General features: G+C 44.5%; 1 protein-coding gene across 3 annotated transcripts in view; it reads right to left on the bottom strand.

Moving 5' to 3' along the window:
- LOC121574739 (integrin alpha-7-like) overlaps positions 1-24,078 on the bottom strand; it is an 81,708-nt gene that overhangs the window by 18,773 nt on the left and 38,857 nt on the right. For 2 of the 3 annotated variants that reach the window (XM_045222807.1, XM_045222809.1), the window contains exons 2-11: positions 21,902-22,109; positions 19,641-19,896; positions 18,539-18,670; positions 4,256-4,463; positions 1,873-2,066; positions 1,434-1,522; positions 1,117-1,343; positions 869-930; positions 535-704; positions 69-218 (exon numbers count right to left, since the gene is read on the bottom strand). In XM_045222807.1, the coding sequence (XP_045078742.1) occupies positions 69-218; positions 535-704; positions 869-930; positions 1,117-1,343; positions 1,434-1,522; positions 1,873-2,066; positions 4,256-4,463; positions 18,539-18,670; positions 19,641-19,896; positions 21,902-22,109 (1,696 nt within the window). Of the gene's footprint in view, positions 1-68; positions 219-534; positions 705-868; positions 931-1,116; positions 1,344-1,433; positions 1,523-1,872; positions 2,067-4,255; positions 4,464-15,709; positions 15,818-18,538; positions 18,671-19,640; positions 19,897-21,901; positions 22,110-24,078 lie in introns of all 3 variants that reach the window. The other variant, XM_045222808.1, reaches the window with a different exon arrangement.

A 24,078-nucleotide genomic window follows, 5' to 3' on the forward strand; every position in this document is an offset into this window, starting at 1 on the left:
GCAAGGACATGGAAAAAAAAGTCACTGTGGGAAACCACCCAAGTTGATCCTGTTGGTGTGGAACTGACCTCAGAGTGCAGGGTGTTGGAGCTGGCAACACTCAGTACAGGAGGTAGCGTGTGTCGTTCCTCTGGGTGAGTGTCTGAGGAGAACACAGGGGGTTTGATGGTGTGGGTGATGGTCAGGGAGATGGGACGCAGCTTGTCACGGATATTCTCCTGCACCGGAAAGAATGATTAAACGATTATTCAATGAGATTACATTATATGGAAGTCAATTGGTATCTATCTACAAATTATCTTGGAGGTTATGACTATAGCAGACCTGGGTTGAAATAATATTTGTTTTCATTCAGCTTTTATTTAACTTTTTAGACTACTATTCCTTTGATCATTTACAGATAAGCAAAATAAATCTTAAATACTAGTTCTTCCCAGGTTTGGAACACTATGCAACATCTAAAGCAGCAACAACAACAACAGCAACAACAACAACAACAACAACAAGCATCTGTTCTCGACTATCAGCCCTTACTTGTAGTTGGAAGGTGGCTTTCCGGCAGGCGGGATGACGTTGACCATTCAGCTCCACCTCATCAGTGTGTGTGTACTCCGCCTCCTGTGCACTCCGACCCAGGAAGCTAACACGGTGGGGCAGGCCCAGCTTCCTGCGCTCGGTGTCAGCCTCGAAGAGTAGGACCAGAGCTAGAGGGGAGGGAGGGAGGGAGGGAGGGAGGTAGGGATGGAGGGAGGGGAAATGTCAGCACACCAGGGAAGAGCTCAGCTTACTTGAAGCACAGACTGACTGGAGTAACAAACATCATTCAACAAAGAAGAAATAACTATTTCTAAACAGAGGTGTAACTTACTGATGTCTGGTGAGTAAGACTCTGGATATGCAGTAAAGGTGAAGCAAACTTTGACCTCCACACTAACGACAGAAAACAACAGAGTTGACAGAGTCCTGTTTTAATTCACAACAGCAGAAACACAATAGCCTGGTTGCCAGTCTTCCACTAACTCCTTCATGGTTGGCTGAAGATGAAGAGAAGACTGGTAACCAGGCTATATGAACACACGAGACAAAGAGTATGATGTATCGGTGAATGCAACCTACCACACCCCATCTCTCCCCTTGCAGTTGTGTTGCTCCAAGTCAATATACTGCTGAGGTTCAACGAATACGTCCCGGGTCACATGAATGACCGGGTGAGACCTGTACAGAACCATCTTATCACCGAGAGAGCCTACTGCCAGGTCAGGGTACAGGTTCCCATCGATATCCAGGCCTCCTGAGATGGAGTAGCCGAACCTTTTCACCCCCTCGTCCACCCCGTCCAGGATCTGAGAGGGCGGAGTATAAATAACGTACATGATGGGAGGGGTTAAATGGAATGGACAATAAAGCTTTTTGGTATTAAATTAAATTCTCACCTGTGCAGGCTTGGTGTGGATGCCTGAAGACGAGCCTCGGTAGATGAACACTTTGCCATCTCCGTCGAACGGAGCCCCCACAGCGATGTCTGGATGGAGAGAGACAAACACAGATATAAACTCCTGAATCAGGAGATTCTCCTGCCCCTGTGGGCCGTTCTGGCTTACTTTACTGGCAACGGCAGTATGCAGGATTTATGTTTTCAACAGTCGCTATACATCCCAAATAGCACCCTATTCCCTACATAGTGCACCACTTGTGACCAGGGACCATAGGGGCTCTGGTAAAAAGTAGTGCACTACATAGGGAATAGGGTGCCTTTTGGGACACAGATTATATGTATGAACAGTTGCTCGGTCCCCTCTGTCCACTCAGTCCCTTCATGCAGTCGATGAATGCACTTTAAATAAAGTTTGATTTGATCGGGTCAGTCCTCACCATCATATCCGTCCCGGTCCAGGTCTCCTACATTGTTGACGGTCAGCCCAAACATGGAGTCATAGGTTCCGTTGAGCCTGATTGGCCGAGCATACTCCCAGTTACCGAATGGGTTCAGGAAGACGTATACAGCACCTCCGATCTCTGTCTTCCTGTCAAAGTAGTTAGGAGCTCCCACTATCAGGTCTGTCCAGCTGAGAGAGAGGACCGGGAGTTTAAAGTTTCAAAATGTATTTGGGTAAATCCGTTTGAATTGAATCAGTTTTTGACAGCAACCCTTTTCATTTAAACAAAACTTTCCATACATGTTTGGAAGAAGTGGTCAGAAAGTGACTTTTTAGACCTGAATTCCAAAACATTCAGGAGATAAAGGTGCTCAAAGTTGCAACTTATATATGCCACCTAAACTCAGCAAAAAACTCACTGTGAACTGCGTTTATTTTCAGCAAACGTGTAAATATTTGTATGAACATAACAAGATTCAACAACTGAGACATAAACTGAACAAGTTCCACAGACATTTGACTAACAGAAATGGAATATTGTGTCCGTGAACAAAAGAGGGGGGGGGGGTCAAAATCAAAAGTAACAGTCAGTATCTGGTGTGGCCACCAGCTGCATTAAGTACTGCAATGCATCTCCTCCTCATGGACTGCACCAGATTTGCCAGTTCTTGCTGTGAGATGTTACCCCACTCTTCCATCAAGGCACCTGCAAGGTCCCGTACATTTCTGGGGGGAATGGCCCTAGCCCTCACCCTCCGATCCAACAGGTCCCAGACGTGTTCAATGGGATTGAGATCCGGGCTCTTTGCTGGCCATGGCAGAACACTGACATTCCTGTCTTGCAGGAAATCACGCACAGAACGAGCAGTATGGCTGGTGGCATTGTCATGCTGGAGGGTCATGTCAGGATGAGCCTGCAGGAAGGGTACCACATGAGGGAGGAGGATGTCTTCCCTGTAACGCACAGCATTGAGATTGCCTGCAATGACAACAAGCTCAGTCCGATGATGCTGTGACACACCGCCCCAGACCATGACGGACCCTCCACCTCCAAATCCATCCCGCTCCAGAGTACAAGCCTCGTGTGTAACGCTCATTCCTTCGATGATAAACGCGAATCCGACCATCACACCTGGTGAGACAAAACCGCGACTCGTCAATGAAGAGCACTTTTTGCCAGTCCTGTCTGGTCCAGCGACGGTGGGTTTGTGCCCATAGGCGACGTTGTTGCCGGTGATGTCTGGTGAGGACCTGCCTTACAACAGGCCTACAAGCCCTCAGTCCAGCCTCTCTCAGCCTATTGTAGACAGTCTGAGCACTGATGGAGGGATTGTGCGTTCCTGGTGTAACTCGGGTGGTTGTTGTTGCCATCCTGTACCTGTCCCGCAGGTGTGATGTTCGGATGTACCGATCCTGTGCAGGTGTTGTTACACGTGGTCTGACACTGCGAGGACGATCAGCTGTCCGTCCTGTCTCCCTGTAGCGCTGTCTTAGGCGTCTCATAGTACAGACATTGCAATTTATTGCCCTGGCCACATCTGCAGTCCTCATGCCTCCTTGCAGCATGCCTAAGGCACGTTCACGCAGATGAGCAGGGACCCTGGGCATCTTTCTTTTGGTGTTTTTCATAGTCAGTAGAAAGGCCTCTTTAGTGTCCTAAGTATTCATAACTGTGACCTTAATTGCCTACCGTCTGTAAGCTGTTAGTGTCTTAACGACCGTTCCACAGGTGCATGTTCATGAATTGTTTATGGTTCATTGAACAAGCATGGGAAACAGTGTTTAAACCCTTTACAAAGTTATTTGGATTTCTACGAATTATCTTTGAAAGACAAGGTCCTGAAAAAGGGACGTTTATATATAGGGTCGGTGCCAGTACCGTAGTTACAATGTGCAGGACTACTGGAGTAATTTAGGTAAATATGTAAACAGGGGTAAAAAGTGACTGATAAATACTAATGGTGATAATAATCAATAGCAGTAGCATAAGAGGAGGGAGGGAGGGAGGGAGGGAGGGAGGGAGGGAGGGAGGGAGGGAGGGAGGGAGGGAGGGAATCATGGGTTCAAATGAGAAGATGATTAATACAAATTAGCAACATCTGTCACTCAAATAATATCCCCAATGGTACTGAGGTTCTTCAGAAATCCTGGTCAGAGGATTCCCAGTTCTAGGATTCCATCCTTTCCTATTCCTTCCTGATACCGGAAAACCTCCAACATTGATTTCTGAAAATCCTGGTTATCTGGGGATTTTGCAACCTTACTCCCCCATCACTGTTGAGACATGGCTACAGAGTATCTGTGTATGCATTCCTTTACACTGCTATCAATAGGATCATTAGTAGTAGTAGTAGACATGCAGTACATGTGACTCTCACCCATCACTGTTGAGATCAGCCGTAGTCACAGAGTAGCCAAAGGAAGAAGCCAGCTCCTCTCCCCACAGGATGTGCTGTGGCACCAGGCGGTACATGTTGTCTTTACGCAGCAGCACCACCGCTCCCGTGTGATTGGCTCTCGGAGCCCCCGCCACAAAGGTCAGCTCCCCACGGCTCATTATGCCCTTAGCAGAGTCCACCGAGAAACCTGGAGCAAGGCATCACGGGAAAACAGTTATTAGAAGTAGACTGTGTGTGTGTGTGTGTGTGTGTGTGTGTGTGTGTGTGTGTGTGTGTGTGTGTGTGTGTGTGTGTGTGTGTGTGTGTGTGTGTGTGTGTGTGTGTGTGTGTGTGGACTGTATATCGACCATAGTCTCTCTCTCTGTGAGCTCATCTCCTTCACTGTTCTCTCATCCCTGTTGTAATAAAATGTGGCCTAAGTGGCTATTGATTTAACGGCAAACACATGATGAGTGTAATGTCCCTTAGTTGCAGGCAGCTCTCTCTGCCTGCCTGTCAGAGAGAGCTGCCTGCCTGTCAGAGAGAGCAGCCTGCCTGTCAGAGAGAGCTGCCTGCCTGTCAGAGAGAGCTGCCTGCCTGTCAAAGAGAGCCGCCTGCCTGTCAGAGAGAGCCGCCTGCTTGTCAGAGAGAGCCGCCTGCCTGTCAGAGAGAGCCGCCTGCCTGTCAGAGAGAGCCGCCTGCCTGTCAGAGAGAGCCGCCTGTCTGTCAGAGAGAGCCGCCTGCCTGACAGAGAGAGCCGCCTGCCTGTCAGAGAGAGCCGCCTGCCTGTCAGAGAGAGCCGCCTGCCTGTCAGAGAGAGCCGCCTGCCTGTCAGAGAGAGCCGCCTGCCTGTCAGAGAGAGCCGCCTGCCTGTCAGAGAGAGCAGCCTGCCTGTCAGAGAGAGCTGCCTGCCTGTCAGAGAGAGCTGCCTGCCTGTCAGAGAGAGCCGCCTGCCTGTCAGAGAGAGCCGCCTGCCTGTCAGAGAGAGCCGCCTGCCTGTCAGAGAGAGCCGCCTGCCTGTCAGAGAGAGCCGCCTGCCTGTCAGAGAGAGCCGTCTGCCTGTCAGAGAGAGCCGCCTGCCTGTCAGAGAGAGCCGCCTGCCTGTCAGAGAGAGCCGCCTGCCTGTCAGAGAGAGCTGCCTGCCTGTCAGAGAGAGCAGGGTGTGTATGTGTGTGTGTTTGTGTCTTCTCCTTCATACTGAGATAAAGACTAGGCCCATGTGTGTGTGTGTGGTAGGAAGACAAACATGAGGTAATGTCTTAGCAGATCCATGGTGTTGCTATAATGCAGCAGATGTTCCTGCTCAGGAAGCATGTAAACAGAGCAGTCTAGCATTCATCTTCATTTCTACTTGAATGGGATTTACTCCCTCGGGATTGTGAGGGGTGTGTCTGCATACAAATCAGGTAGAGTGAAATAGTGAAAATAGTGAGGGAATTGAACGTGCACGTGGTGTGACATGAGCATGTGAAAATGTAACTTTGTTTCAACAACCTGTGAAAAATATCAGATACAAATCAAATAATTTAAGAAAAGAAACAGGCAAACACACTAAACAGCTACAGCTATATTCTATTCCAACATGCGGCGGTGTGAGGGGGAGAAGAGAGGAGAGGATTGGCAGGGACCTGTGTTAGTCCAGGGTCAACATGCAGGGGGACGCTCAGAGACAAACACAGCGACTGTGTCTGAAAACATTACTAGCCATCAAATCCTTGGAAACAAGGATAGAGAAAGCAATGATTTGACAGCTAGTAACGTTTTTCAAACAGACATAAAGACAGACGATAGCATCTCGTAGACAAACAGACACACAGACACATACTGAGCGGCTCCAGGGAGACAGGTGTGTGGAATGCTACAGTTGGAGCTGTGAACCAGTAAAACAAAGGCCCAAATATCACAGAAGTCACATTACAACTCCAGTAAGGCTTTTAGTGGCCACCCGGACTATTTACATTGACACCCCACTCCATTTGTTTTTACACTGCTGCTACTCGCTGTTTATTATCTATGCATAGTCACTTTACCCCTACCTACATGTACAAATGACCTCGACTAACCTGTACCCCCGCACATTGACTCGGTACCGGTACCCCCTGTATATAGCCTCGTTATTGTTATTTTATTGTGTTACTTTTTATTTTTATTTAATTTTTTACTTTATTTAGTAAATATTTTCTTAACTCTTTCTTGAACTGCATTGTTGGTTAAGGGCTTGTAAGTAAGCATTTCACGGTAAGGTCTACACCTGTTGTAATCGGCGCATGTGACAAATAAAATGTGATTTGATTTGATTAGTGAGGCCTTTAGTGACGGATGACAGCTACGTTTTCCTTTTACGCAGCACTCTGATCTGCTCTTTCTTTTACTCAGAAGTCCAACCTTCTATGTAAAGATATAAAGGGAACCGAGGCTTTATCCTGTAATGTTTTTAAAAGCCGAATGGGGCACAACGGGTTGGGAAATGGGGCCCCTGAGGAACGACATCAAACACAGTTGTGTTGTGCAGCTGTCAAAAGTGTCAACCCTCACGGTTGTAAGGTTTATGTTGGGTTAGACTATGTGGTAAAAAAAATAAAAAAGTTACATAGCCCTAGAATCAACTGAAAGCTACACTGTAAATTGATCTTAATGGATCTAAATATATTGTTGCTACTTTACTTACATTATCTGATGTCATATTTTATCAGTAGTTTTCAGTGGGGGGTTTTCTTTTAACGGAACATCGTGTGAGTCCGAGATTTAAAAATCTAGAAAACGGACATTTCACTTTTCATTGGCTGTATTTATTTTGGCAGGAATTCTGGAAAAACTCGGCCTGACTGATCAGTTGACTGGGCGGGGCTCCCTATCCAATAATCATCTGATTTAATGAGGAGAAACACAGTGTAAAACTGGTGCAGCTGGGTACTGACTGGATACTATGGATCACTCAGTCGAGAGACTAGGGGCCAGTTTCCCAGACACATATGAAGCCTAGTCCAGGACTAAGAATTACTTTCAAAAGAGTGTCCATTGAGCACATGCTTTTCAGTCCAGAACTAGGCTGAAACTGTTTCCGGGAAACAAGCCCTATACAGAAAACGTTATATTATTGTACTATATATTATACTATATATCATACTATTATACTATATATTATACTATTATACTATATATCATACTATTATTATACTATATATCATACTATATATTATGCTATATACTATAGTATTATTATACTATGTATATTACACTATATATTGTTCTATATATCATACTATTATTGTACTATATATTATACTATATATCATACTATTATTATACTATATATCATACTATTATTATACTATATGTTGTACTATATATCATACTATATAATATACTATATATCATACTATGTATTATACTACATATCATACTATATATTATACTATTATTATACTATATATTATACTATTATTATACTATACACTGAGTGTACTAAACATTAAGAACCCTTTCCTAATATATGGCCCAGGTTGACTCCAGTGCTTCCCACAGTTGTATCAAGTTGGCTGGATGTCCTTTGGGTGGTGGACCATTCTTGTTACACACGGGAAACTGTTGAGTGTGAAAAACCCAGCAGTGTTGCAGTTCTTGACACAAACCGGTGTGCCTACTACCATACCCTGTTCAAAGGCACTTCAATCTTTTGTTTTTGCTCCAGGAGCGCCGTTTTACTATGGCTGACGCTGTAGAACAACACATTACACTGCACTTATCATACTACTATGGCTGACCCTGTAAAACAACACATTACACTGCACCTATCACACTACTATGGCTGACCCTGTAAAAACAACACATTTCACTGCACCTATCCGATGTATGTGACAATAAAGCAATGAAACAATAATAATTCTGCATTTACATTTAATTTAATTCTGAATATAACTAAACTGAAAAATAACCAGTAACAACACTACTGTCTGTCTATAAATAACCAGTAATAACACTACTGTCTGTCTATAAATAACCAGTAATAACACTACTGTCTGTCTATAAATAACCAGTAATAACACTACTGTCTGTCTATAAATAACCAGTAATAACACTACTGTCTGTCTATAAATAACCAGTAACAACACTACTGTCTGTCTATAGATAACCAGTAACAACACTACTGTCTGTCTATAAATAACCAGTAATAACACTACTGTCTGTCTATAAATAACCAGTAACAACACTACTGTCTGTCTATAAATAACCAGTAATAACACTACTGTCTGTCTATAGATAACCAGTAATAACACTACTGTCTGTCTATAAATAACCAGTAATAACACTACTGTCTGTCTATAAATAACCAGTAACAACACTACTGTCTGTCTATAAATAACCAGTAACAACACTAATGTCTGTCTATAGATAACCAGTAATAACACTACTGTCTGTCTATAGATAACCAGTAACAACACTACTGTCTGTCTATAAATAACCAGTAATAACACTACTGTCTGTCTATAAATAACCAGTAATAACATTACTGTCTGTCTATAAATAATCAGTAATAACACTACTGTCTGTCTATAAATAATCAGTAATAACACTACTGTCTGTCTATAAATAACCAGTAACAACACTACTGTCTGTCTATAAATAACCAGTAATAACACTACTGTCTGTCTATAAATAACCAGTAATAACACTACTGTCTGTCTATAAATAACCAGTAATAACACTACTGTATGTCTATAAATAACCAGTAATAACACTGCCTGTCTATAAATAACCAGTAACAACACTACTGTCTGTCTATAGATAACCAGAAACAACACTACTGTCTGTCTATAGATAACCAGTAATAACACTACTGTCTGTCTATAAATAACCAGTAATAACACTACTGTCTGTCTATAAATAACCAGTAACAACACTACTGTCTGTCTATAGATAACCAGTAACAACACTACTGTCTGTCTATAGATAACCAGTAATAACACTACTGTCTGTCTATAAATAACCAGTAATAACACTACTGTCTGTCTATAAATAACCAGTAACAACACTACTGTCTGTCTATAGATAACCAGTAACAATACTACTGTCTGTCTATAGATAACAAGTAATAACACTACTGTCTGTCTATAAATAACCAGTAATAACACTACTGTCTGTCTATAGATAACCAGTAATAACACTACTGTCTGTCTATAAATAACCAGTAATGACACTACTGTCTGTCTATAAATAACCAGTAATAACACTACTGTCTGTCTATAGATAACCAGTAACAACACTACTGTCTGTCTATAGATAACCAGTAATAACACTACTGTCTGTCTATAAATAACCAGTAATAACACTACTGTCTGTCTATAAATAACCAGTAACAACACTACTGTCTGTCTATAAATAACCAGTAATAACACTACTGTCTGTCTATAGATAACCAGTAATAACACTACTGTCTGTCTATAAATAACCAGTAACAACACTACTGTCTGTCTATAGATAACCAGTAATAACACTACTGTCTGTCTATAGATAACCAGTAATAACACTACTGTCTGTCTATAGATAACCAGTAATAACACTAATGTCTGTCTATAGATAACCAGTAATAACACTACTGTCTGTCTATAGATAACCAGTAACAACACTACTGTCTGTCTATAGATAACCAGTAATAACACTACTGTCTGTCTATAGATAACCAGTAACAACACTACTGTCTGTCTATAGATAACCAGTAATAACACTACTGTCTGTCTATAAATAACCAGTAATAACACTACTGTCTGTCTATAGATAACCAGTAATAACACTACTGTCTGTCTATAAATAACCAGTAATAACACTACTGTCTGTCTATAAATAACCAGTAATAACACTACTGTCTGTCTATAGATAACCAGTAATAACACTACTGTCTGTCTATAAATAACCAGTAATAACACTACTGTCTGTCTATAGATAACCAGTAATAACACTACTGTCTGTCTATAAATAACCAGTAATAACACTACTGTCTGTCTATAAATAACCAGTAATAACACTACTGTCTGTCTATAGATAACCAGTAATAACACTACTGTCTGTCTATAGATAACCAGTAACAACACTACTGTCTGTCTATAGATAACCAGTAATAACACTACTGTCTGTCTATAGATAACCAGTAATAACACTACTGTCTGTCTATAGATAACCAGTAATAACACTACTGTCTGTCTATAAATAACCAGTAATAACACTACTGTCTGTCTATAGATAACCAGTAATAACACTACTGTCTGTCTATAAATAACCAGTAATAACACTACTGTCTGTCTATAGATAACCAGTAACAACACTACTGTCTGTCTATAGATAACCAGTAATAACACTACTGTCTGTCTATAGATAACCAGTAATAACACTACTGTCTGTCTATAGATAACCAGTAATAACACTACTGTCTGTCTATAAATAACCAGTAATAACACTACTGTCTGTCTATAGATAACCAGTAATAACACTACTGTCTGTCTATAAATAACCAGTAATAACACTACTGTCTGTCTATAGATAACCAGTAATAACACTACTGTCTGTCTATAAATAACCAGTAATAACACTACTGTCTGTCTATAGATAACCAGTAATAACACTACTGTCTGTCTATAAATACCCAGTAATAACACTACTGTCTGTCTATAGATAACCAGTAATAACACTACTGTCTGTCTATAGATAACCAGTAATAACACTACTGTCTGTCTATAAATAACCAGTAACAACACTACTGTCTGTCTATAGATAACCAGTAACAACACTACTGTCTGTCTATAGATAACCAGTAATAACACTACTGTCTGTCTATAAATAACCAGTAACAACACTACTGTCTGTCTATAGATAACCAGTAATAACACTACTGTCTGTCTATAAATAACCAGTAATAACACTACTGTCTGTCTATAGATAACCAGTAATAACACTACTGTCTATCTATAAATAACCAGTAACAACACTACTGTCTGTCTATAGATAACCAGTAATAACACTACTGTCTGTCTATAAATAACCAGTAACAACACTACTGTCTGTCTATAAATAACCAGTAACAACACTACTGTCTGTGTATAAATAACCAGTAATAACACTACTGTCTGTCTATAGATAACCAGTAATAACACTACTGTCTGTCTATAGATAACCAGTAATAACACTACTGTCTGTCTATAAATAACCAGTAATAACACTACTGTCTGTCTATAGATAACCAGTAACAACACTACTGTCTGTCTATAGATAACCAGTAATAACACTACTGTCTGTCTATAGATAACCAGTAATAACACTACTGTCTGTCTATAAATAACCAGTAATAACACTACTGTCTGTCTATAAATAACCAGTAATAACACTACTGTCTGTCTATAGATAACCAGTAACAACACTACTGTCTGTCAATAGATAACCAGTAATAACACTACTGTCTGTCTATAGATAACCAGTAACAACACTACTGTCTGTCTATAAATAACCAGTAATAACACTACTGTCTGTCTATAGATAACCAGTAATAACACTACTGTCTGTCTATAGATAACCAGTAATAACACTACTGTCTGTCTATAAATAACCAGTAATAACACTACTGTCTGTCTATAAATAACCAGTAATAACACTACTGTCTGTCTATAGATAACCAGTAATAACACTACTGTCTGTCTATAAATAACCAGTAATAACACTACTGTCTGTCTATAAATAACCAGTAATAACACTACTGTCTGTCTATAGATAACCAGTAATAACACTACTGTCTGTCTATAAATAACCAGTAATAACACTACTGTCTGTCTATAGATAACCAGTAACAACACTACTGTCTGTCTATAGATAACCAGTAATAACACTACTGTCTGTCTATAAATATCCAGTAATAACACTACTGTCTGTCTATAAATAACCAGTAATAACACTACTGTCTGTCTATAGATAACCAGTAATAACACTACTGTCTGTCTATAGATAACCAGTAATAACACTACTGTCTGTCTATAAATAACCAGTAACAACACTACTGTCTGTCTATAGATAACCAGTAATAACACTACTGTCTGTCCATAGATAACCAGTAATAACACTACTGTCTGTCTATAAATAACCAGTAATAACACTACTGTCTGTCTATAGATAACCAGTAACAACACTACTGTCCGTCTATAAATAACCAGTAATAACACTACTGTCTGTCTATAAATAACCAGTAATAACACTACTGTCTGTCTATAGATAACCAGTAATAACACTACTGTCTGTCTATAGATAACCAGTAATAACACTACTGACTGTCTATAAATAACCAGTAATAACACTACTGACTGTCTATAAATAACCAGTAATAACACTACTGACTGTCTATAAATAACCAGTAATAACACTACTGTCTGTCTATAAATAACCAGTAATAACACTACTGTCTGTTAGTAAGCCTGCATAGCTACATATGTATGTCCAGTCATTATGTCATTTGGTTAGAGGATCAGGATCGATGGAGGCATGCTGCCAGTTAGAAGTGAGGGGGTCAAAGGTTACAATGGGCATTGAGGATGTGGAGGAGGAGTGATCGTCATGGAGAAGGGATAAGGCTTCCCAAATGGAACCCTATTCCCTTTATAGTGCACTACTTTTGACCAGGGACCGTAGGGTCTAGGGACCACAGGGCTCTGGTAAAAAGTAATGCAATATACAGGCAATAGGGTTCCATTTGGGACGTAACCCGGTTGGTTTGTACAGAGGAGGAGGATGTGAATAAAGAGATTCAGAGGTTTCTAATAGATCCACACGGTTGATGGGAACAATCGATCCGACGGACAAAAACGTTTTTTTGTTTAAGAGTCCATTAGCTATCTAAAATGGGAATGAGGAAGTATCTATGTATCCAAGGACTGCTGAGTCTAAACTATTTATTTAAATGCAGATGTTGTAAATGCTCTACTCCGATGGCATTCACTGTGAGTGCAGTAGCACTGTGACACCGTTACTATGGGAGATGGTTTTCCATGCAGCAGTCCTCCATTAACACTTGGTTCACTGAGAGATTTGTCTTTCTAAATTCAGCTTTACTTACCTCTTTCACATTAAACACCTTCATTTACTTAGAAAGGTGACTTGTATCTACTACATGTAGACAAGAATGTAGACATGGACCCACCACCAAGGTACCCTGGACAGCTCCAGACCCCTACACCATACAGACTGACAGACTGACAGGCCTTCCAGACCCCTACACCATACAGACTGACAGACTGACAGGCCTTCCAGACCCCTACACCATACAGACTGACAGTTCTTCCAGACCCCTACACCATACAGACTGACAGGCCTTCCAGACCCCTACACCAGACAGACTGACAGGCCTTCCAGACCCCTACACCAGACAGACTGACAGGCCTTCCAGACCCCTACACCATACAGACTGACAGACTGACAGGCCTTCCAGACCCCTACACCATACAGACTGACAGACTGACAGGCCTTCCAGACCCCTACACCATACAGACTGACAGACTGACAGACTGACAGGCCTTCCAGATCCCTACACCATACAGACTGACAGACTGACAGGCCTTCCAGACCCCTACACCATACAGACTGACAGACTGACAGACTGACAGGCCTTCCAGACCCCTACACCATACAGACTGACAGACTGACAGACTGACAGGCCTTCCAGACCCCTACACCATACAGACTGACAGACTGTAACACAGAGAGACATGCAGAACAGACAGGGGTCTAATCTACATAGATTCTACACAAGTTCTACAGCAGAGAAGGGCTAGCAGTGAGCACACACAAACACAGGGGGTTAGGGTAGATGGGAGTGTCAGGGTAAACCAACACAGGGGGTAAGGGTAGATGGGAGTGTCAGGGTAAACCAACACAGGGGGTTAGGGTAGACGGGAGTGTCAGGGTAAACCAACACAGGGGGTTAGGGTAGATGGGAGTGTCAGGGTAAACCAACACAGGGGGTTAGGGTAGATGGGAGTGTCAGGGTAAACCAACACAGGGGTTAGGGTAGATGGGAGTGGCAGGGTAAACCAACACAGGGGTTAGGGTAGATGGGAGTGTCAGGGTAAACCAACACAGGGGTTAGGGTAGATGGGAGTGGCAGGTAAACCAACACAGGGGGTTAGGGTAGATGGGAGTGGCAGGGTAAACCAACACAGGGGGTTAGGGTAGATGGGAGTGTCAGGGTAAACCAACACAGGGGGTTAGGGTAGATGGGAGTGTCAGGGTAAACCAACACAGGGGGTTAGGGTAGATGGGAGTGTCAGGGTAAACCAACACAGGGGGTTAGGGTAGATGGGAGTGTCAGGGTAAACCAACACAGGGGTAAGGGTAGATGGGAGTGTCAGGGTAAACCAAACACAGGGGGTTAGGGTAGATGGGAGTGTCAGGGTAAACCAACACAGGGGGTTAGGGTAGATGGGAGTGTCAGGGTAAACCAACACAGGGGGTAAGGGTAGATGGGAGTGTCAGGGTAAACCAGCACAGGGGGTAAGGGTAGATGGGAGTGGCAGGGTAAACCAACACAGGGGGTAAGGGTAGATGGGAGTGTCAGGGTAAACCAGCACAGGGGGTAAGGGTAGATGGGAGTGGCAGGGTAAACCAACACAGGGGGTAAGGGTAGATGGGAGTGTCAGGGTAAACCAACACAGGGGGTTAGGGTAGATGGGAGTGTCAGGGTAAACCAACACAGGGGGTAAGGGTAGATGGGAGTGTCAGGGTAAACCAACACAGGGGGTAAGGGTAGATGGGAGTGTCAGGGTAAACCAACACAGGGGGTTAGGGTAGATGGGAGTGTCAGGGTAAACCAACACAGGGGGTTAGGGTAGATGGGAGTGTCAGGGTAAACCAACACATGGGGTTAGGGTAGATGGGAGTGTCAGGGTAAACCAACACAGGGGGTTAGGGTAGATGGGAGTGTCAGGGTAAACCAACACAGGGGGTTAGGGTAGATGGGAGTGTCAGGGTAAACCAACACAGGGGGTAAGGGTAGATGGGAGTGTCAGGGTAAACCAACACAGGGGGTAAGGGTAGATGGGAGTGTCAGGGTAAACCAACACAGGGGGTTAGGGTAGATGGGAGAGTCAGGGTAAACCAACACAGGGGTTAGGGTAGATGGGAGTGTCAGGGTAAACCAACACAGGGGGTAAGGGTAGATGGGAGTGTCAGGGTAAACCAACACAGGGGGTTAGGGTAGATGGGAGAGTCAGGGTAAACCAACACAGGGGGTAAGGGTAGATGGGAGTGTCAGGGTAAACCAACACAGGGGGTTAGGGTAGATGGGAGTGTCAGGGTAAACCAACACAGGGGGTAAGGGTAGATGGGAGTGTCAGGGTAAACCAACACAGGGGGTAAGGGTAGATGGGAGTGTCAGGGTAAATCTACAGTATGTTTCACTACAACATCTCACTCCCAGCTACAAACCTAAGTAGCTATTCTGGGCTACGTCCTCAAACACGGGCCGGCTGGAGTGGGGCTCCAGAGATTTATACACCAGGGCATCTTCATCAGGACTAGCCATGAACAAGAGCCCTGGGGGGGGGTGGAGGAGGGGTGGTGAGGGGGAACAGTGACCAAGAGAGAGAGAGAGAGAGAGAGAGAGAGAGAGAGAGAGAGAGAGAGAGAGAGAGAGAGAGAGAGAAAGAGAAGAGAGAGAGAGAGGAAGTGTGGGGGGGTGGAGGAGAGGTGGTGAGAGAGAGAGAGAGAGAGAGAGAGAGAGAGAGAGAAGAGGGGGGAGAGGTGGTGAGAGAGAGAGAGAGAGAGAGAGAGAGAGAGAGAGAGAGAGAGAGAGAGAGAAGTGGGGGGGTGAAGGAGAGGTGGTGAGAGAGAGAGAGAGAGAGAGAGAGAGAGAGAGAGAGAGAGAGAGAGAGAGAGAGAGAGAGGGAGGGGGGAGGTGGTGAGGGGGAACAGTGACCGAGAGAGAGAGAGAGAGAGAGAGAGAGAGAGAGAGAGAGAGAGGTGGAGGAGAGGTGGTGAGAGAGAGAGAGAGAGAGAGAGAGGAAGAGGGGGGGAGAGGTGAGAGAGAGAGAGAGAGAGAGAGAGAGAGAGAGAGAGAGAGAGAGAGAGAGAGAGAGAGAGAGAGAGAGAGAGAGAGAGAGAGAGAGAGAGAGAGAGGAAGTGTGGGGGGGTGGAGGAGAGGTGGTGAGAGAGAGAGAGAGAGAGGAGAGAGGGGGGAGAGGTGGTGAGAGAGAGAGAGAGAGAGAGAGAGAGAGAGAGAGAGAGAGAGGAAGAGTGGGGGGGTGAGGAGGAGAGGTGGTGAGAGAGAGAGAGAGAGAGAGAGAGAGAGAGAGAGAGAGAGAGAGAGAGAGAGAGAGAGAGAGAGAGAGAGAGAGAAGAGAGAGAGAGGAAGGGGTGGAGGAGAGGTGAGAGAGAGAGAGAGAGAGAGAGAGAGAGGAAGAGGGGGAGAGAGGTGAGAGAGAGAGAGAGAGAGAGAGAGAGAGAGAGAGAGAGAGAGAGAGAGAGAGAGAGAGAGAGAGAGAGAGAGAGAGAGAGGAAGTGTGGGGGGGTGGAGGAGAGGTGGGGAGAGAGAGAGAGAGAGAGAGAGAGAGAGAGAGAGAGAGAGAGAGAGAGAGAGAGGAAGAGGGGGGAGAGGTGGTGAGAGAGAGAGAGAGAGAGAGAGCGAGAGAGAGAGAGAGAGAGAAAGAGAGAGAGAGGAAGTGTGGGGGGGGTGGAGGAGAGGTGGTGAGAGAGAGAGAGAGAGAGAGAGAGAGAGAGAGAGAGAGAGGGAGAGAGGTGGTGAGGGGGAACAGTGACCAAGAGAGAGAGAGAGAGAGAGAGAGAAAGAGAGAGAGAGGAAGTGTGGGGGGGTGGAGGAGAGGTGGTGAGAGAGAGAGAGAGAGAGAGAGAGAGAGAGAGAGAGAGAGGAAGTGTGGGGGGGGGTGGAGGAGAGGTGGTGAGAGAGAGAGAGAGAGAGAGAGAGAGAGGAAGAGGGGGGGAGAGGTGGTGAGGGGGGAACAGTGACCAAGAGAGAGAGAGAGAGAGAGAGAGAGAAAGAGAGAGAGAGGAAGTGTGGGGGGGGTGGAGGAGAGGTGGTGAGAGAGAGAGAGAGAGAGAGAGAGGAAGTGTGGGGGGGGTGGAGGAGAGGTGGTGAGAGAGAGAGAGAGAGAGAGAGAGAGAGAGAGAGAGAGAAGAGGGGGGGGAGAGGGAGAGGTGGTGAGGGGGAACAGTGACCCAGAGAGAGAGAGAGAGAGAGAGAGAGAGAGAGAGAGAGAGAGAGAGAGAGAGAGAGAGAGAAAGAGAGAGAGGAAGTGTGGAGGGGGGGTGGTAGAGAGAGAGAGAGAGAGAGAGAGAGAGAGAGAGAGAGAGAGAGAGAGAGAGAGAGAGAGAGAGAGAGATGTGTGGGGGGTGGAGGAGAGGTGGTGAGGGGGAACAGTGACCAAGAGAGAGAGAGAGAGAGAGAGAGAGAGAGAGAGAGAGAGAGGGGGCGGGAGTGCAGGTGAGAAAGAACAGTGCTGTGATTGTGTGTGTTCTTCTTCCTGGTATCGCAGTGGTTTGTGGGTAAACCACTGGTACTCAACAGAAGGACGACAAGACTGACTCACACTGGACCCAAAATTAGATCTGTTTCTGATTTTTAGCCAACTTCTCACACATGTACTGTATGGCATTGGCATGACAACAGAGTAGTTCGCTAAAGTACAAGCTGATCTGCGACCAGTCTATAACAAGCCCTGATGACTGTGGGATAATAATATTCCTATCCTCTTAAGTGTTATTATATTGTCATATTTCTGACCCATGATTGGACCATTCATACGGTAGCTACTTGGTGTGGGAAAGCATTCAGAACATTGAGGTGGAGTGGAGCTGTCTGGATTCAGCTCTGGTGAGTCACACTCCCTCTTACACAGAGCAGGGTCAGGGATGGCCCCTACGGACTGCAGAGAAACCAAGGGTCTGAAATTACACCCTATTCTCTGCCTAGTCCACTTATAAGCAGTCCACTATATAAAGGTATAGGGCGCCATTTGGGACACATCCCCAGGACTTCCCCCCTGGTCTGCACTACACCAGTCCGGACCGGTTTAATCTAGGCTTGTCTGCCTTTCTACAGCCACGTTGGCAGCTACCCTGAGTCCTCTAGGTCTGGGGGTATTTATTTTGGGTACAGTGTGTCGTCAGTCTGTTGTTGTTGTTGTTGTCCTTCCCTGGCCCTCTCTCCTGTCCTGTCCTGTGCTCAGTGATCTCCGGAGGGACAGGGCAGCAGGCTGGTGGCTGTGTGAGAGGAGCAGCCGAGGGCAGGGACGGTCCTACCCAGGTAACTATGTGAGGGAACTGGGATCAGCTGAGCGTTCAGCTGTTTCTCATCCGCCACCTCATAAGGCCCGTCGTCATAGAAACCAAGATCCAACAGAGTCTGGTTTAGCAGCTGGACACGCATCTCTCCTGGAAGGAACAGAGTTAGAGGACACAGACAGACAGACAGACACAGACAGACAGACAGACAGACAGACAGACAGACAGACAGAAACACAGACACAGACAGACAGACTCAGACACAGACAGACAGACACAGACAGACAGACAGACAGACAGACAGACAGACAGACAGACAGACAGACACAGAAAGACTCGCAAACACAGACAGACAGAAACACAGACACAGACACACACACACAGACAGACATACACACAGACACACAGACACACAGAAAGACATGCGTACACAGACAAGCACGCACACGCACAGACAAGCACCCACACACACACACACACACACACACACACACACAGAGAGAGAGAGCGACAACTCCCACACACACCTTTTTTTAAACACATAGATATCCACAGGACAATGTAATCAATGGGGTTACACAATGCTAATGTCAAGTACCATATGATGTTAATTGTTACTCCACCTAAGGCCTGTATAATATATGATACAGTGATTCTTAATTCATATTGATCACTGATGTCTGACTATGGCAGTTCCATCAATCAGCCCAATAACTAACAGCTGGGAATCAATAATTTTGATCCATCAGTATGACTACTAAGGCCAATCAGTATATTGATTAGCTTATAAATCAATGATTTGCCCAAGGATGGAAATGCAATTTTATGAAAACTGAATTATGACTTTTGGGTAGTTTTTATAACGATCTGCTGTTTGACATGTGTCTCTGGGCATGAGCTCAGCTAGCTAATGTTACAATTATGCTGCTTAATCCATTTAGTGAGGCAGTTTCCTCTTTATTTGATTAGACCACATTTGAGGTCTAAAACACATTTGACAACAAGCTTAGATTTTTTGTGAACTCTCATTTTAATCACCTCAGGTGTCAGTCTCAACTATTCAACCTTCATTTATACAGGTTTGTCTCATTGAGATAAAAAAAAAAGTATGTCACCGTACCTTTCCAGTTGTACGTTCCTGGAGCTCCGAACATGATATATTGGTTGTCAGGTGTGAAGGCGGCAGACATGCCCTGCTGACAGAAGCCAAACTGTTCGTGTCCCTGGGGTCGCCCCTCACAGAACTTCCACTCCCCTCCATCCAGGTCGTCCCTTTCTGTCAGGTCCTCACTCAGGACGTAGCAACGCCCGATGGGGTCCCGCGTCTCCGACGGCAGGCCCACACGGTGACGAAGCTCATACAGGTGGGCACAGGTCTGGAGAGGGGCAGGGGGATAGCACCATATCAGTGACTGGAAGAAATGGTCTCGTATATACTACAGACAAAGTTTGATCTCAGATCTGTTTGTGAGCACGTCTAGAGAAGCTGGCTACCGTAAGGAACTGGAAGAGACGGTCCACTACATACATAGCCTGGTCTGGAGAGAGGCAGAACCAGTAGTAGTACAATCTCAGCATTGGGCCCTGGTCTACTTATTACAGTACAGACACATCCTGGTCTGCTTATTACAGTACAGACACATCCTGGTCTACTTATTACAGTACAGACATAGCCTGGTCTACTTACTACAGATACAGACATAGCCTGGTCTACTTATTACAGTACAGACATAGCCTGGTCTACTTATTACAGTACAGACATAGCCTGGTCTACTTATTACAGTACAGACATAGCCTGGTCTACTTATTACAGTACAGACATAGCCTGGTCTACTTACTACAGTACAGACATAGCCTGGTCTACTTATTACAGTACAGACATAGCCTGGTCTACTTATTACAGTACAGACATAGCCTGGTCTACTTATTACAGTACAGACATAGCCTGGTCTACTTATTACAGTACAGACATAGCCTGGTCTACTTACTAAAGGTACAGACATAGCCTGGTCTACTTATTACAGTACAGACATAGCCTGGTCTACTTACTACAGTACAGACATAGCCTGGTCTACTTACTACAGTACAGACATAGCCTGGTCTACTTATTACAGTACAGACATAGCCTGGTCTACTTATTACAGTACAGACATAGCCTGGTCTACTTATTACAGTACAGACATAGCCTGGTCTACTTATTACAGTACAGACATAGCCTGGTCTACTTATTACAGTACAGACATAGCCTGGTCTACTTACTAAAGGTACAGACATAGCCTGGTCTACTTATTACAGTACAGACATAGCCTGGTCTACTTATTACAGATACAGACATAGCCTGGTCTACTTATTACAGTACAGACATAGCCTGGTCTACTTACTACAGTACAGACATAGCCTGGTCTACTTACTACAGTACAGACATAGCCTGGTCTACTTATTACAGTACAGACATAGCCTGGTCTACTTATTACAGTACAGACATAGCCTGGTCTACTTATTACAGTACAGACATAGCCTGGTCTACTTATTACAGTACAGACATAGCCTGGTCTACTTACTACAGTACAGACATAGCCTGGTCTACTTATTACAGTACAGACATAGCCTGGTCTACTTATTACAGTACAGACATAGCCTGGTCTACTTATTACAGTACAGACATAGCCTGGTCTACTTACTAAAGGTACAGACATAGCCTGGTCTACTTATTACAGTACAGACATAGCCTGGTCTACTTATTACAGATACAGACATAGCCTGGTCTACTTATTACAGTACAGACACAGCCTGGTCTACTTACTACAGTACAGACATAGCCTGGTCTACTTATTACAGTACAGACATAGCCTGGTCTACTTATTACAGTACAGACATAGCCTGGTCTACTTATTACAGTATAGACATAGCCTGGTCTACTTATTACAGTACAGACATAGCCTGGTCTACTTACTACAGATACAGACATAGCCTGGTCTACTTATTACAGATACAGACATAGCCTGGTCTACTTACTGCAGTACAGACATAGCCTGGTCTACTTATTACAGATACAGACATAGCCTGGTCTACTTACTACAGTACAGACATAGCCTGGTCTACTTATTACAATACAGACATAGCCTGGTCTACTTATTACAGTACAGACATAGCCTGGTCTACTTACTACAGTACAGACATAGCCTGGTCTACTTATTACAGTACAGACATAGCCTGGTCTACTTACTACAGTACAGACACAGCCTGGTCCCAGATATGTTTGTGCGGTCTTGCCAACTCCTATGGCACAATGACAATAACCCTAGGAGCAGAAACTGATCTGGGACCAGGGCCCAGACTACTACAGACATGCTTAGTACCAGGAGTTTTCCCTTTACTTACCACCACCTTTCCTCCAATCCCCTGGCTCTTGACTGTTACTCCTAGCCACTGGTTGTCCTTGCTCTCACTCTCAAGGTTTACATCTCCATCGATGTCCACTCGCTCGCAGTCAAACTCCTCGCCTTTGATCGGACAGCGGTACAGGGCGCCAGGACGCTGTCTCCGCATGAGGCCCAGTCCTCTGGCCCGGGGAGCCCCCACCAGTATCCTGGAAGACACAACACATCAGATCGTTACTGGGAGCACAGTCTCATGACTGACCCAGACACAATCTATATAGTATATGACCAGAGCACAGTCTCATGACAGACCCAGACACAATCTACAGTCGTGGTCAAAAGTTTTGAGAATGACACAAATCTTTAATTTTCACAATGTCTGCTGCCTCAGTTTTTTTGATGACAATTTGCATATACTCCAGAATGTTATGAAGAGTGATCAGATGAATTGCAATTAATTGCAAAGTCCCTCTTTGCCATGAAAATGAACTTAAATCCCAAAAAACATGTCCACTGCATTTCAGCCCTGCCACAAAAGGACCAGTTGACATCATGTCAGTGATTCTCTCGTTAACACAGGTGAGAGTGTGGACGAGGACAAGGCTGGAGATCACTCTGTCATGCTGATTGAGTTAGAATAACAGACTGGAAGCTTTAAAAAGAGGGTGGTGCTTGAAATCATTGTTCTTCCTCTGTTAACCATGGTTACCTGCAAGGAAACAAATGCATTCATCAGTGCTTTGCACAAAAAGGGCTTCACAGGCAAGGATATTGCTGCTAGTAAGATTGCACCTAAATCAACCATTTATCGGATCATCAAGAACTTCAAGGAGAGAGGTTCAATTGTTGTGAAGAAGGCTTCAGGGCGCCCAAGAAAGTCCAGCAAGCACCAGGACCGTCTCCTAAAGTTGATTCAGCTACGGGATCGGGGCACCACCAGTGCAGAGCTTGCTCAGGAATGGCAGCAGACAGGTGTGAGTGCATCTGCACGCACAGTGAGCCGAAGACTTTTGGAGGATGGCCTGGTGTCAAGAAGGGCAGCGAGGAAGCCACTTCTCTCCAGGAAAAACATCAGGGACAGACTGATATTCTGCAAAAGGTACAGGGATTGGACTGCTGAGGACTGGGGTAAAGTCATTTTCTCTGATGAATCCCCTTTCCGATTGCTTGGGGAATCTGGAAAAAAGCTTGTCAGGAGAAGACAAGGTGAGCGCTACCATCAGTCCTGTGTCATGCCAACCATAAAGCATCCTGAGACAATTCATGTGTGGGGTTGCTTCTCAGCCAAGGGAGTGGTCTCACTCACAATGTTGCCTAAGAACACAGCCATGAATAAAGAATGGTACCAACACATCCTCCGAGAGCAACTTCTCCCAACCAATCAAGAACAGTTTGGTGATGAACAATGCCTTTTCCAGCATGATGGAGCACCTTGCCATAAGGCAAAAGTGATAACTAAGTGGCTCGGGGAACAAAACATCAACATTTTGGGTCCATGGCCAGGAAACTCCCCAGATCTTAATCCCATTGAGAACTTGTGGTCAATCCTCAAGAGGCGGGTGGACAAACAAAAACCCACAAATTCGGACAAACTCCAACCATTGATTATGCAAGAATGGCCTGCCATCAGTCAGGATATGGCCCAGAAGTTAATTGACAGCATGCCAGGGCGGATTGCAGAGGTCTTGAAAAAGAAGGGTCAACACTGCAAATATTGACTCTTTGCATAAACTTAATGTAATTGTCAATAAAAGCCTTTGACACTTATGGAAGGCTTGTAATTATACTTCAGTATACCATAGTAACATCTGACAAAAATATCTAAAAACACTGAAGCAGCAAACTTTGTGAAGACCAATACTTGTGCCATTCTCAAAACTTTTGACCACGACTGTATATAGTAGCCGGCCAGAGCACAGTCTCATGACTGACCCAGACACAATCTATAGAGTAGCTGGCCAGAGCACAGTCTCATGACTGACACAGACACAATCTATTGAGTAGCTGGCCAGAGCACAGTCTCATGACTGACCCAGACACAATCTATTGAGTAGCTGGCCAGAGCACAGTCTCATGACTGACCCAGACACAATCTATTGAGTAGCTGGCCAGAGCACAGTCTCATGACTGACACAGACACAATCTATTGAGTAGCTGGCCAGAGCACAGTCTCATGAC

This window comes from Coregonus clupeaformis, chromosome 10 (genome assembly GCF_020615455.1).
Source record: "Coregonus clupeaformis isolate EN_2021a chromosome 10, ASM2061545v1, whole genome shotgun sequence".
In the NCBI taxonomy this organism is placed as follows: Eukaryota; Metazoa; Chordata; class Actinopteri; order Salmoniformes; family Salmonidae; genus Coregonus; species Coregonus clupeaformis.